The sequence below is a fragment of the Archocentrus centrarchus genome, chromosome 4, assembly GCF_007364275.1.
Source record: "Archocentrus centrarchus isolate MPI-CPG fArcCen1 chromosome 4, fArcCen1, whole genome shotgun sequence".
NCBI lineage: Eukaryota > Metazoa > Chordata > Actinopteri > Cichliformes > Cichlidae > Archocentrus > Archocentrus centrarchus.
Window position 1 is genome coordinate 32970561 of NC_044349.1, and position 16551 is coordinate 32987111.

The 16551-nt window shown below is 37.7% G+C and overlaps 1 protein-coding gene and 1 non-coding gene across 2 annotated transcripts; one reads left to right on the plus strand and one right to left on the minus strand.

Moving 5' to 3' along the window:
* Positions 1 to 4770: 4770 nt before the first annotated feature.
* Positions 4771 to 15983, minus strand: gorab (golgin, rab6-interacting). Its single transcript, XM_030728231.1, has 5 exons — positions 15798 to 15983; positions 15403 to 15712; positions 10238 to 10339; positions 9943 to 10083; positions 4771 to 6609 (listed from the first exon to the last, which is right to left on the minus strand). The coding sequence occupies exons 1-5, from the start codon at positions 15850 to 15852 to the stop codon at positions 6168 to 6170; spliced, it is 1050 nt and encodes a 349-aa protein (XP_030584091.1). The 5' UTR covers positions 15853 to 15983; the 3' UTR covers positions 4771 to 6167.
* On the plus strand, positions 6851 to 6982 carry LOC115779671 (small nucleolar RNA SNORA68). The gene has a single exon (XR_004019922.1). It is a non-coding gene; the product is annotated as a small nucleolar RNA SNORA68 (small nucleolar RNA).
* Positions 15984 to 16551: the final 568 nt, after the last annotated feature.

Genomic DNA, 16551 nt, shown 5'->3' on the forward strand with positions numbered 1-16551 from the left:
CGTCAGAAAAATAACTGTGTACCTAGAAACAAATTTGAGATACTTTGATTGATTTACGTGGTAACAGACATAATATATATAACATTAAATAACTCGAAAGCAACAACTCACTGAATCATAAATCAGTGTCAAAAGAAATTATACTGATGTGATTGATAGAATGGAGGCTGAATCTATACCTTAACAGATTGCATTAAATCCATTTTCAGATTTCACTGCCAGATTTTTCAGAACTTTTTCTTCAAGACAAATATGCAAAACACAGATGATGTGACTGCAAAGCTAAAGCTCCTTCTAAATATCAGTTATGTATGTATGCAATCATACTCATTTTACATATTTGCACACATAGGCTCGTGTTATTGCACACACATACAGACATACATAAATATAATGACTCACATCAGTAACTAAATTACTATGTCAGTTTGGTTATGTGTTGATTTATTTTTCATGTTGAGACTTTATATTTGACATCATATTGCCAAGCATTAACTTTGCTGCTCATAGTGCTTCTTTTTAAGCTATCACAAAACATGACCATCTTCTAAAATGAGAGGTATTGTTCTAGATTACATATGCACTCCAAAAAAAGGGGCACAGTTAAGTCTATTTCTGCTCCAGGTACAGTCTATTCTGAATGTGCCCACCTAGAATTAATTATTGAACTCAGAGAAAACTATGTGTATCATGTGACTCAGTGTAGAAATTTACTTATAATTAGCAACCAAAGAAAGTTAATCTGAATACTTCAAGATCAAATACCAAAAATTATGCACCTTATAAAAAAAATGGACACAGTCACACAAGTGTATAATCCCACAAATCTTGTACTCTATATTTTTTCTTTATTTGCACAGAAACAATTTTAATGCAAATTAAACACTTGCAGATGGTCAGATAAAATAACTCTAACAGAATACATGTGTACGGTGTGGATTCTACAACATGTGAGGTGATGTTTCTTTTGGTGCTGACATGAAGCAGGAGCAGCTTTCCATTTACGATAGATAGATAGATAGATAGATAGATAGATAGATAGATAGATAGATAGATAGATAGATAGATAGATAGATAGATAGATAGATAGATAGATAGATAGATAGATAGATAGATAGATAGATAGATAGATAGAATGTAGACCCCGTAATACTATATTTTACTTAGGGCCCACAGATTTCTTCCACCACTTGCCAATCAAAATAGACATATTTAAAAAAATAAATAAATTAAAAAACTCCCTCTTGATCCTAATATGTTTTCTTTCTCTGCTCATTGTGCATTAGCTCTGTCCCTCTGCGCAGCCTTGGCCCCGGGCTGAGGATGATGATGATGATGATGATGAGGGGCCCGGCCCGCCGCCGCCGCTGTCCAATGACCCCTGGTGCTGATTGGAGTAGCGCTTTGGCCCCTGTCCTGTTTTATTTCCCTAATTGGGAGTAAATGGCCTCCTTGTTGACTCTTTACATCCTGAGCAGGGAACCATATGTTGCACACACGCTCACCCCCTGCACACAGCTTGATTGCAGCGGCTGCACCGGGATTTCTCCTTGTATACCGACTGCTGCAACTGTCTCACACAGACTAAACTGATTCAGTTTTCAGAAGAAGCTATCGGGGCCTGAAGAGGAATGGCGACCTCAGAACTGTGCAAGTCATCTAACCTGTTGGAGGCTGTAGTCTTGAACAGACATAAAATATGAAAAATTGTTCGTTATTTGAGTATTTCAAAGATTACATTTCAAAACCTATTATTTCCTACTGAACTTAACATAATTAATTTTTTAAATTTATTTATTTAATATGTGGGCCATCCTTACCATATTGTAATACTGAATTTCCTATTATGGGATCACGAAGCCTTATATTAAAGATACTCAGCAAATCCTGGGATAACATTGCTTAAATAAACAATGAGTTTACATAAAAAATAAATTAAGTGTCTAGTGGAATGTGCAAAGCAACTCCAGCTGTCAGATAAACACGGTGTAATAGTAATTGCGCGTAATTGCGAGTAAATGTACTTCATGTATGTGTCCCCTCTTTATATTTTATGACCGGTTTTGTTCCGCTGCTGTCTCCATTGTTGCAGGCGGCTCACATGCAGCACTGTTGTAACTGTAAACGGTCTGTGGTGTTCCAACATAAAAAAGCAAATCTGCTCCTGATTAAAACAACACGGAGAGTTTACAGAACAAGTGGCCGTGTGAGATTAATTCGACCGCGCTGATTCTCATTATTACAAAGCCTCAAAAACCGCTCGGAACAGGCTGCAACTAGGGACTCTTTAGAACTCATCATCATAAGACATACTATGTAAATAAATAAGTACTTTTCCTAATAAAATCTTGGGTCCGTAATTTATGTGCTTAACATTTAGTTCATATTTGATCAAAGTTGGGGTCACAAATTTTATTTGATTGTGTAAATGTATATAACTATTTGTTTTAATAGACTGATTTATTTTAATTTATTTCCCCCTTGAATTAGATTTATTTTCCATCTAAAATAAAACAGCCTTGTCGGAAGGTTTCTTTGAAAGTTTACTTGAAACACTTCTAGCAGTATTTCCCTTCTTAAGTCTAGATTTGCAAAGTTTTAATCTGGTGGGATCCGTTCAAGTAATTAAACTTAAGTCAGAAACCCAAGTGAAATTTAAATTTTTAAAAAAATAGATTATGTACTGTGTATTAGATGAGATCCGATACTGAACACAGTTTCCGCTCAAAAAAAGTTGATGGTACATATGCTTTATCTTCTGTAGCTGTACTGAGCTTGAGTTCAGAGTTCAGTTGATGTGGAGGTGAAGTTCGGCTCGTCCAGATGGCTGAGTTTTTAAGGAAAAGTTGATTTTTTTCCTTTTCTTTTCTCTGTGGCTCTTGGACCTCTCGAGTTTCAGGGTTTTTCTCGACCTGTCGAGGGATGGCAGCGCCACATAAATCACACTTTACTTTATAAACCCTCTACTCTCTGAAGTCCGACCCAGCGCCCAACACATGCTCTCCCTCTCGCGAGCGCGCGCGCGCAGCACACACACACACACACGCTCGATGGAAACGCATTTCCAGTGTAGCAGCGATTTCTGCAGTTTGAACCCCCGCTGGATGCCTTAATCTGCGCTGCCTGTATCTTCTCATTTTTCTTTGTCATAATTTAGAACATATTTCCTTTCACAAGGAGCCCCCTAAGGAGTAATCTGGAAGGATTGTAACAATTGTTATTATTCCCGTTTAAAACTGAACCAGCGAGATGGATCAAATGAAGAATAAACAATCCTATATTTCATTAAGCACAATGTGTAATTTAAAGAATTTAAAGATAATTGAAAGCATTATGTCAATAAAAACAGAAGAAGAGTAAGTAAAAGCTGCTGTAAAATAATGTAAATAATACTGAAATCCATATTCATCAATGAAGCTAAAGTTCAAAAGTTTCTGAGTTCATTATACATAGATTTCTCTAAGCTGATGCATTCTATTTTGTTTGGATAAACTGTATCATTTTTATGTAGTCACCTTTATGTTCTACAAAATGAATACAACAGCAAGCTTTTCTGTAATAAGCAAACATAAAACCAAAAGTGTTTTGCTGAGTTAACATATAACTGCCACGATTATGTGATTTTAATTAACTAATTGCTTTCTAGTGCGTTAAAAGATGGAAGTGCAGGAAGTGTAAAAAGAAATTTAATGTTTAATGTTTGTGTAATAATTCGCACAGTATACAAAATTGTCCTTAAAATTGTACTTATGCATATCATACTCAGTTTGCCAACTTGATGTATGAAAACATCAATTGCTTCAGCTACTGGATAGTTTTTGGTTTTTTTTTTTGTTATTTTCACTGCGGTGAAATACCCACCCCTAAATGTCAAACTATCTGAATACATACACAAGACTACAAATCAGACTAGATGTTCTTTGCAAGCTTTTTGTATGTGACAGTTTTTCCAGACTAAGCAACCCTGCCATGTTGCTACAGCTACTGCATATTCAGGTTATTTTTGACAGAGATACATTCAAATAGAAGCAGCATTCATAGTTGCAGCCAATCCAAGGTGAGCAAAAGTTCTAAAGTCCCTAAGTGAGTCAGTTCAGAACGCATAACCTCATTTTTAATTATATCATGTTCTGCAATAAGTAGCTGCAGCTTAAAAATGTGAAAATGGCATTTAATTTCAGATTACCTGTCAGCGTATGACGCTAAAGTAATTTAGGTAGAATAAAAATGACAATATTTCCCTCATAAATGTAATTTAGAAGAAGTTTAAAGTTGTATAAAATTACAATACTCATGAAAAGCACAAGTCAACATAGTTGGGTGATGTAGCCTATTTGAGTTTGATTGCATTTTGTTTTTAAATGGATGGTCACAATAGAGTTGAAATGACATAACTGAGTCCGTTTTACTAAATTTGGGTAATTGGGAGCACCATTTTGCTGATGGGGACATAAAACGTTGACCCTGGAGGTTCTACAGGGACAGACGGACACTGGTCACGCTCCTTCTGTGAACTTCAGCCTTCCGACTAATTAAAAAGCTGCTTTTACGGTCTCTCCTTCAGACGGCCAGATGTGACCGGGGCGCTGTAAAATCTCAAAGTGGTTTACAGAAACACTTACTGCACTTTAAAAACTTTGAAAAAGCGATGGGAGACTCAAAGTGCTCAAGGTGTAAATTCTTTCCCACACTGTAAGCTTCAGTTCTGTAGATAACCAATGAACTTTCTACTAAAAAGATAAATGCAAAGACAAAATACAAATGGAAATATGTCATTTAAAAGTTTATTTTAGTAAAATATTACACGATTGTATATCTTTAAAATATCATGTTTAATTTTTTTTTACCCCATTTAAATAGCCTTTTTACATTTTTCAGAACAAACAAAGTAATAAATCAGACTTTGGTTTTACATTTCCATTAGATTATGCATTTTCTTTGACACACTGTCAAAAAAAAAAAAGCTGGAAGAATGCAGAAACACATGCAGCTGAAAGCATCGTACATACATTAACAGATATCCCCTTACCAAGCAGGCCCGCTGCTCCTGAGGTGCACTGACAAGAGTTTTAGCTTTGTGAAACACAAGCCCAGCGCCGGCAAACAGCTTCATCTACAAAACATAAGGCCTGATGGTTTGTATTCAGAACAGAAGGAGATTAATGCTCCGTGCGCATAAAACAGAGGCTTTCTGCACAGTAAGACAGCAATCAAAAACATGTTTGGAAGAAGCATTGTTATTAATTTTTTTTAAGGACAAACATAAAAGCGGACAATTGAAGTTAAAGGGTGCAAGACACTCCAGCAAGTGAACATGACCCAAAAAAGGTGTGAATTACCCAGCCTAAAAATGTATCAAAGAACATCTAAATAACTACACAACACTACAAATTGGACTAAATGTTCTTTTTGGTATGAGTTCTTCAGACTAACTACCCCTGTCTGCTAAAACCTGCAGTAACATACTATAACTTTTTAGAGCTTTGAAAAAACAAGCTGGAGAAACCCATTCCAGCACCCATCATTACACCTAGTGTTTTTCACTTTGTTTTGTGCGCATTCCCCCCCCCCCCCCCCCTTTTTGGAAACAATGCTTATAGTATTTGAAAAGGTAAGAGTTTTGCTGGTGATGCTTTTTTGTCTTAACAGTGGAAATGTGCAGAGTTTTAATTAAAAAAAAAAAAAAAAACTAAATAGGTACTGATATTATATTGGCGTAAACACCCCCCACCCCAAATTCCCACCCGCCAACCTGCGTGTGACTGTGTAACTCTAAAACTGTGCCTAGCATAATGCAGGCTGGTATGTTTCCTCTTTGGAAAAAACATTTAGTGATATAAGAATATAATTTTTTTAGCAAACAGGGTCATCACTATGAAAACGATGGGCCCTGAGAAACAGAAGCTCATTATTCTGTAGCAGTTAGTGGAAGGTAGAAAACTTAAAAGGCTGACAAATTAAAGGAAAAACCTCTGCAGCAGGGAGGGAATCTGTTACGCTAATGGGAAAATTTTGCTGTCATAGTTACAGTACAAATTTGTTTTGATTATAACACTACCATCAATGGTGTATAAAAGCTCAGTGATTAATTTTATGATAAAAATGATGTGAATCATATACTCTGGCCTTAACAGTAATCAGATTTAAGAGTGCCACTCTTCTGAGCATCAGGAGGCCACAGATTCAGTCTGAAGACAGTTTTCTAGTGTTTTACAGTCTTGTTCTGCCTTTAAATGTTCAATCTCTGACTGTCCCTCTGGCTGGGCAGAACCTCCACTCTCTTTTGTCACAGTCTCTTCCTCTTTAGGTCCACAGTTTTTGGTTGATTGCACCTTAACCTCCTGATACTCCACTGATCCATTTCCCTTTTCTTCATCCTTTTGCACCTCTAAGTTTCTCCTTGTCACTTCATTCTGCCGCTCCACCTCCTCCTCACTAGCCTGAAGCTGTAGCTGCTGCATCAGTTCCTCCAGCTTGTGGGCTTTGCGGAGCTCATTTTGCTGGATGATGGCACAGAGGTGCTCCGTCAGCTGTTCCTTCACCTCTGTTTTCCTGTGAAGGTCCAGCTTAGCGATCACGTACTCAGCTTCTGCCTTCTCATAGCGCTTTCTGTGGAGAAATAATGGGGAAAATATGTTTTAGAACTTAATTTTCTTGATGAATAACTGAAACTCTGTGAGAGGAGTGTTTCATTTAATTCTGAATATTTGCTGTAAGAGATCCAAGTTATAAGCACTATGACCAAATATGTTCAAAGTGTTTATGAAATGTGTTCATTTATTCTCGCCTGCTTTTGGTCAGACTCTAACCACTTATGAGCACGAGTGAAGTTGACAAATTTCTGTCAAGGTTCGCACTCAAACCCAAAGGTCACACTGTGTCCGTGGTGTGATTTTGTCTGGTGTGCAAACAGGAACTTGGCCCTTGTCGCCTTTCTCTGCTGCTGCCGTGCCTCTGAAAGTGAATTCAAGGCTCAACAAGTCCAACCTTGGTCTCGCTGTCTGACTGCTGCGATCGTTTTACCTCTGTGTGACACGTCTTCATCTTATCTTTTTTTTTTTTTTAAATAAAATTTTGTCAAGGAAAAAAAATTGTGCCAATTTATTTGAGAATACAGAAAATTAAGACTTAAATATCTGATTAATATAAAAACCAAAATCAAATGTTTATTGGATGAGCTTGACCTTAAGCATTTTTAATAGCAAACACTTGACTTTAAGACAAAGAATTGTATTCAGGCTTAGAAAGGTTAGCCATTGATCAAAATATTAAAATAATTTGCTGCAGACCATTTGCATCAATACAGCACAAACATAAAATGCATTAAAATGACACGTTATTATTTTGCCAATGAATCAAAACATTCTTTATTTATCTAGCATTGGGATTAAAAATCTCTGTTTCAAGAGAGACCTGGGCAAGAGGGCAGCAGAAATTACAACAAATATATATATAAAGGTCAATTCAGACAGTGGTTGTATCTCTCCATATGTTTTTTTTTTTTTTTTTTAAATCTTCATTTGGTATTTATGATGTCTAGAACACTGTGCACTAAAAGTTGCAAATGAATGCAAAAACTAATGTGCAGTGCAGAGTCAGTAACTGTACTAAAACTGACTGTACTGGCATTGGCTCAGAACCTGCTGAGAGCAGATGCACATTCTCTCACAAGGTCTGAATACAGAAATGTTGCGTTAACTGCAAAGAACAGAACACCACATGCAGTCTGGAAACACCGTGGTAACAAACCAGATTGTGCCAAACCTGTTCAAAAATCAAATTTCACCTCTGGCTATTATGTTGCATTTCAGCAACATCTCAACAACTGAATAGATCAGCATAATCAAAACAGAAACCAGTGTACGGAGTTTGTGAAGGTCGGGTTTGTCTTTTCGTTATACAAACATCTGTAATGATACAGGGCTAATGTCACTACACAACAGGCTGCAGCTTCGTGAACACGGTCAAATACAGAATTATTATATCACAGCATATAAGACTGGATATATTGAGAAAATAAACTATCACAATGATTCAAGATACAGGAAATATAGGAGTATTTTATAATAGATTAATCATGCTTTCAGTTGTTCTGTTAATCTCTGTGGGTTGGAGAATACAGAGTTTCACTCTCCAGCACATCTGAGTCACTAGAAGGGTTCAAAACACGTGCATAAAAAGTGCTGTGGAGAAAAGAGGTTACTCTAGGGGGCAGTGTTTCTATGGTTTCAAAGCAGCATGTACAAACTAGTGAGAGCTTATTTTTTTGCAAATAAAAGCACAAGGCTGAATAAAAAGCAGCACAGCTCTTTAAAGCTGCTTACACACTGGAAGCAACGTGAAGACCAGAGACCACAGAAAGTGAATGACATTTGGCAAGTGACTATGGGCAAAATAACTGTTGGCAACTCGCAGTGGGTGGGACCCGAAATAAACTTTCAAGGGAGTGACTGGAGAACCTACCAATGAGAGTGATGAACAGTGTTCATTGACATATGACCTGCTCGTAAATACATTAGAGGGTTACCTAAGCAACCGGAGCCTGGAATGTCTGCAAGCGACCAGCTGGCAGCTTCAAAGCAAAGCATGACAAGTGAATCGCTTTTAGTGTGCACACGCATCTTTAAAGTTACTATTCTGGAATATGACTGACAGCAGAAACAGTTCCCAAACAGGCTCCAGGAGCAACACTGATGAAAGAAACCGTTTTATTGGTTACTTGATGTTTTTTTCCGCCTACAGTGAAAGCAGAGCTCACAATACTGATAAAATACGCTTTTCTTTATTTTGTATTACCAATATACATATACTGTTACAATGAGGGTGGTTCACTTTACACATGGGTAGTATTTCAGATACTGAAATTAGTGTGAGTAAACTTAATCCATGTGAGCCAGACTGCTCATTCAGACAGCTTTTTTCTCTATTCTCGTCTTTGTATAATATAGAAAAATGACTGAGGAATATTCAATTCAATTTTATTTATATAACGCCACATCACAACAGTCACCTCAAGGCACTTTATATTGATCAGTAAAGACCATACAATAATTATAGAAAGCCTAACAATCAAAACAACCCCCTATGAGCAAGCACTTGGTGACAGTGGGAAGGAAAAACTCCCTTTTAACAGGAAGAAACCTCCAGCAGAACCAGGCTCAGGGAGGGGCAGTCATCTGCTGCGAGATCAGGGCTCATTTTTAGTTGAGTGCTAACCAAGCTTGGAGTGACACTAGTGAGCTTATTTAGCAATGTGCCTTCTTAAACTGCACGGCTTCACTGCACAGGTTCACAGACACTAATAAGTGCTGACTAATAAAATATTGGAATTTCGCTCAGCAAAACTGAAGCACAAATTTCTTGGGTGGTCTGTACACCACAGGAAGTTATATTATTGTCATCAGATAAATCCAATAAAAAGTGTTTCCAAAGGTGCTAAAAGCACAAACAAGTGTGGAGAGGTCAAGTTTAGTGATTCCAGTTAGCAGAAGAAAGGCCTAGCAGACAGCTACTGGCTTCAAATGTCAATGTTGGCACACATGTTAATCATAGTGGGAACTTTAAACCTTACAAAAATCCAAACGTAGGAGGCAAACCTGTATTTGTACCATTGTACCATACAATTTTTTTTACTCCTGTAAAGCTGGGGATTTTAGCATGGGAGTCTATGGAGCCAGCCTCAAGTGTCACCAAGAGAAATTGCAGTATTAGCACTTCCAAGTTTATTTTTCAGCATTTAAGGTTGTCATTTGCATTGAAATATTATCAATATCTGTCTCTAGTGAGGGGAGTTTAAGCACAACTGACATGCACATCTAGATGCATTCTAATGTTAGGTATTAACGAACTAATCTGAGTGGACCACTTGCTTTTGATATTGTAACCAATTAAAAGGTCTGCTGTGAAAAAATACTTACTGACACTTTAATATTTTTTCCATACCTTGCAGCTGTGTAGTCCCAACTGGCTTGCTCTATCTTTCCTCTCAGGATGCCAATATCACTAGACACCATGTCGTCGAGGGCCTGCAGCTCCTTCTGGATTCTCTTTAGCTTTACAGCTTCTGCGTGAGTCTGTTTGGATCTGTGGAGAATAACAAACATTTCATATTTAATCTTTTTTTTTTTTTTTTTTTTTTTTGCCTTGACCTTAGTCTTCACAGTTCTGAGGCTCATTTCTCTCATTTACCATCATGCTGACTTGTTACTCTACGGATCACCAAACAACATGCACTTACTTCTCAGCAATAGTTTTTGCCAGCAGAGCTTTCTTGCGTTTGTTCCTCTCTTCAATTATTTTTTGCTCTTGCTGCAGTTGCTCCAGACGCGTCTTTTCCCGTCTTTGATCACACAGAAAACAAACATTAAACAAATTTTTAATTTCATTTAAATTTACAAACACAACAGCACTCTTTACTGTGAGCCTGGTAAATTAATTTTTTTGTAAGATTTGACCACCTTGTGTTGATGGGTCCCATTCATGTTTGTAAAGTTTCTGGTTCAGATGTGGACAGCGCTGAGGTACTCAACTGTCATGTATGCATATGTTTAACTGAAATGTGAGCCACATGTGCACAAGACCGACAACACTGTAATTTGTGCAGCAGTCAAATCACATGCATTATGTGATCTGATTGCTCTGACAGCCAAAGATATCCACTGGTATCATGCATCACTCATGTGGATATCAGTTTGACACATACTACCCACCAAAACACTCCCAACCAGGGTTATTATAGTTAACAAAAACGAACGAAATAACGAAAACTGAAATTGAAAAAACATTGTCGTTAACTGAAATAAATAAAAACTACAATTAAAAGGAAAAAACGATAACTAACTAAAACTGTATTGTGAGTTTAAAAAACTAACTAAAACTAACTGAAATTATTGTGGATTGATCATTTTTCCGCTCTCCGAGTTTAAGCTGGGAGCGCCGTCGGGCAGACCGCGGTATGCGTGCGTGTGCACGAGAAAGCGGCAGAGTCGCTCTGAACCGATCGGGTTCAGAGCGGGTCCACGCTGCCGCAACGCTGTGATTAACCTGTTCAGTTCTTGTGCGTTTCCGTCTACTTTATCAGTGAGAAAATAACAATCAGGAATAATAATCAAAGCATCAGTATAAGGACTCACAACTGTCAGCAAATTCCTGGAGGGAGACTGCTGTCGGAATGGACGTGAGGAAATGAAGGAAGTGGAAAAACAGGGACAAATATGTTTGCAGCCAAAAAACTGAGCACAAAGAGCGAGGACCAAAAAAAGTCCCAGCTGGCACCGCAGCACACGACCACAAGGTAATTAACACACACAACACACACAGCTACACAAGCATAAATGCGGACATGAGGTCGGACACTTCTGTAGGTTGTGTACAGAGGCTGCAAAGACCCTGCAAGTCTAATCAGCGAGCATCTGACCAAGCTAGCTCCAAAACAGAAGAAGCTTTGGGTGGTGGTGAACATCAGGATGCAGCTGGATTTGACCTTTGACTCCTTCAAAGAGTTTGTTTTTGTCAAACACCACATGTAGGTGTTGTTAATCTACTGCACTGACACTGGAATTTATTGTGGAGTTTATTGAAGAATTTATTGAGTTTGGGAGTTCATGTTTTTCTTAGTTTCTCCCTGTTGATGTTCATGTGTGTCCTAATTATTACACATTTAGCATGTAGTGCTTCTGTCTTGTGAACCGTTGGTTGTTGAATATATTTCTTTATGGTATCTTTTGTTGAGTTTTTATTACACATTAGTCACTTTTGCGCATTGAATCTTGCACCTGACAAAGTATGAAAATACTAAAACTAATACTGAAACTAACAAAACTAAACTAAAACTAAGCATTAAACCTAAACTAAAAACTAATAAAAACAAGCAAAACCACTCTGAGAACTAATTAAAACTAACTGAATTAGAGAAAAAAAGTAAAAACTAACTGAAACTAAACGATAATGTAAAATCCAAAACTATTATAACCCTGCTCCCAACCAAGCCCCCTCCTTGACAACAGCACTCCCTAACATCAGGGACCTGCTCCTGCAAGAAAATTCACCACCTATACTGCAAAAAGTACTCAGGAAGAGCCAAAGAAGCAGGACAAAGAACCCAATGTTTTCACTGCCTCAGATCTCAATCTGATCACACGGTGGAAGAAGCCTTTTCCATAGAGGCTTTATTTGGTAAACCCACAGATCTGCTGCTGCTGTTATGGTGACAGAAAAAGTCCTGTGTCCACTGTGGACCTATAAGCAGAACTGATAGCAGTCCTTAGAGCTGCTTTGGCAGAACAAGGTAATTAGACAGGTGGTTTTCATGTAGTTGATGACACAATGCAACTAAAAATTCTGGTATCAATTATAAAAGCCTTTGGTTTTGAGGAAAAAATTAATGAATAAAAATATCACTTTAACCTTTAATTAAATTCACCCATTTAAATTATTCAGAAATTGAAAAGAACAAAATCTATTAACTGAATTGTACATCATCAATCAGTGATTTCCAATTAAATATTTATGAAGGAGCACAGAAGTCTATTTTCTGCAACCATTACTGCTATGTTCCACCAGAACACTGACAAAGCATTGATAAGGCAGTGATGAGCACTGTGCATCCCTCAAGAGAGGAGGGTAAAGAGGAGCTACACATTGTGAAATAAGAACTTTGGTTTTTCTCTCAGGTAGACTGTGAATATGTGCAAGATCCAACATACCATTACTTCTAGAAAACAAACATATAAATCTATATTTAAGTCCATAATTTTGTGGAAAAATACACAATTTTTGTAGATTTCTCTCACAGTGGATTTTAACAATCAATATGTGATTAAAGTGCAGAGCTTCAGCTTTAATTCCACAGATTTAACAAAGGGATAATTCCAATCATAACATTTTTAGAACATTTTCCACTTGACCATCTCTACAAGCACGTTCACACAACATCTAAGTGTTTTCTATTTAACATTCCCGCATAAAATCACACTCCAATAAGTGCATCGGGAGCAACTCAGGGCTCAGAATCTTGCCCAAGAATACTCTGGCATGCAGACCGGAGCAGCCAGGGATCACACCACCAACCTTCTAAATTAATAGATGACCTGCTCTACCTCCTGAGCCACAGATACCCACGAGGTAAGACAGGTGTTGTGAAGCCAGCTGAATGGTAGGAATAAGATCCAAGCCATCAATACATACGCCCTACCGATCAGATACCCAGCTGGAATAATAAGCTGGCCACATGACGAGATAGACACAATTGATGCCAAGACACAAAAACGCCTCACAATGAATGGAGGTCTTTACCGAGCTAAGACCCTGTGGGTCTTCCAGATACAGAGGGACAAATTGGTCCTAGTAGTGGTGGACAAGCAGATGAAGAAGGCCATAGTGATAGATGCAGCAATAACAAGTGATAGCAACATCAGGAAGAAGGAACAGGAGAAGCTTGGGAAATACCAAGGGCTGATTGAAGACCTAGAGAGGATGCGGAGGGTGAGGGCAACAGTGATCCCCATGGTAATGGCTCCAGCAGATCCCAGGAACGACATCTGAGAACTCTGTTCAGAAGAGCACAGCCATAAGAATAGCTAAGATACTGTGGAGGACCCTGAAACTCCCACTTCTCTGGTAGAAGACCTAAACCTGAAGGATCGTCTACAGGGCAAGTGGGGATTCATTTATTTATTTATTTTAAATATAAGGGTTAGAGGGAGGGTCTTGTACCCGACTAGTGACTGTACCATGTGGACACAGCAACTTGGCCTTGCATTTTTAATTACTCTTGCTTTACTATATTTATTTTTATGCAATTTTTTAGATTTCATGTAAATCTTCCAGTTAAAAGGGAATTTGTCCTACGCACTATGACCAAGTGCTTGCTCATAGGGGGTTGTTGACTGATGCTGTGACTCTGCGCTCTACAAAACTGAATGTAAAACAGTTTTACATTTACCATGGTACTTGTTGAATTTTCATATCTCTTAGTACCTATAAAACCAAAACTATCTCTACCTAGACTCCTCTAGGACTTTCGCACTTGAAAATGAGAAATACGTATATATCTAACAAAATTATTTTCTCTGTTATAGAGTTCCATGTTGTATTAGACTTTCTGGACTGATATTACTGATTACTGAAATTACTGATAATTTTGTTTTTGTGGTACAACTTATCATATTTGCTCAATCCAACATGGAATAAAATTGCGTGTTCTACATTTCTGTGAATAAGAATTTCATATTAAAAAGTATTCTACATGTTTTATATTGCAGTATTGTGAAATACAACTCTATACCATTCAGATATTGTCACTAGTTGTCTTTTGCAATGTGGATTTTTTTTTTATTAGTGTGTGTTTAAATATGGGACTTCACAGGACTGCTTGAATTTTTTGATGCATTATAATTACAGACTCTGATTCATTTTTATGGCAAGAAATAGCAGTGGAAATTTATTATATTTAATCATTTTTTATATTTAACAGTTTTTGAGATTTTCATGTTCAAACATTGCCACAAATTTCTATGTGCAAAAAATCATGTTGGAAGTAGGTTGAGGGATATTTAACCAAATATTAAAAATAATGATGTCCAATTACTTTTGAGTCTCTGAAGATGGGGGTCTATGTATAAAAGTGGTTATAACAGTGAATGCAAAAAAGTTTGTAAAACCCCTATTAATTCAAGCTGAAAATATGCACTTGAATCACATCTTGATTGTTTGATTTAAATTCCATTGTGGTGGCACAAAATGGTACAAAAAGCAGCTTTCAGGCCCCTCTTCTGTGGAACCAGCTCCTAATTTGAATTCAGGAGACAAACACCCTCTCTATTTTTAAGATTAATCTTAAAACTTTCCTTTTAAATCAAACTTAATGTTAGCGCTGGATCAGAGGACCTTGACCCCTTAGTTATGTTGCAGTAGGGCTCCTATGATACATTGAGTACTTCTTTTTCCTTCACCTTTTTTCATTCTCTGTGTGTTTATATACCACTCTGCATTTAATCATCAGTTATTATTAATCTCTGTCTCTCTTCCACAGCATATCTTTTGTCCTGTCTCACTCCCCTCACCCCCAACCGGTTGCAGCAGATCACTGCACCTCTCTGAGGGGGTTCTTTCTGTTAAGAGGGAGTTTTTCTTCCCACTCTTGCCAACTTTTTCCTCACAGGGGCTCATTTTGATTGTTGGGTTTTCTCTGTAATTAGTGTATGGTCTTTGCCTACAGTATAAAGCGCCTTGAAATGACTGTTGTGATGCTATATGAATAAAATTGAAGTGAAGTGAATGAAAACATATAAGTATATTTCCATGGGCTTTTTTGGGCATGGCTGTGACCCTGTTATTACACATACTGTGAACACATTTGTCAGCCTACCTTTACAGTGCATATGAGAACAAAAAAATACTAACAGTTCAACCTCCTGTTTATCCAGCTCTTTAACAACTGCGTTTTCTTCTTCTGTTGTTGGCTGATGGTTTTCATTGGGCTTCTGTTGCACCTCTTGTTTGACAGTCGGGCTTTCCGCCGGGTCTGCCGCCTGAGAGTCTTCCCTCAGCGACGGTTTGGTGAGCTGTTGCTCTGGTGGAAGAACAAGCGACCCAGCTCCTGCATTTTTCTGGACTTTTGACTGCAGAGCCCTCTCACGGTGCAACTGCTGCCGACTCCGACTGGCTGGAACCAGTTTTCGACCCCGGACTGGACCTGCAGATCCAGCCGAATCTGAAAATACATGTGACCACAGAAAAGAGTTCTGAATTAGAGTGAAGTACTGTGCTATCATTAGCAGCAAGAAAGGTTAGCTTGCCTTTTTGCTGTATCTTCCGCAGCTCCTCATCCGAAAAACCAGCCCAACCGCTCATTTTGCAACTCCACTCATAAGACACATGTAGGAAATACCCCGATTATTTGTTTAAGATTAAAAGTTTTCAATTCACAGAAAAACTCCACGAACCCATAGAAGCCTCCGCCATCTTTGTTTATTAATGCCACGTCAAGGACCCCAAAAAGACCAGAATTGAAGCCGCACATATCGCCTGAATAAAAAAACAAAAAAATAAACTCCCCCAAACAAATCTTAAATCAAAATGAGAAGATAATAATAATAATAATAATATTAATAATAATAATAATAATAATAATAATAATAATAATAATAATAATAATAATAATAAGCTATTTTATTCATGGCTATAACTCAGGAGTTAAAGCTGAGCAGGATGGTGCAGGAAGGTTGGTGGATCAATCCCTGGCTACTCCAGTCTGCATGCTAAAGCGTCTTTGGACAAGATACTGAGCTCCAAGTTGCTCTCTGATGTGTTCATTGGAGTGTGAATGTTTTAGCATTTGGCATCCCAGCAACTATCATTCTGTAGGTTGGTTTTGTTTCACTATGGTTGTTCATGAGTTAAAATGACTCAAAATTGATCACTGATAGTGGTAGCATTTATTATCAACACATATTCCATGGTTACAATAAGACTCAATTTCATAATTTGAAAAAGAAAAAAAATCCTTGAGGCCAACAAATACACTGTAAACTCTATTTTGGCCTCCATTTT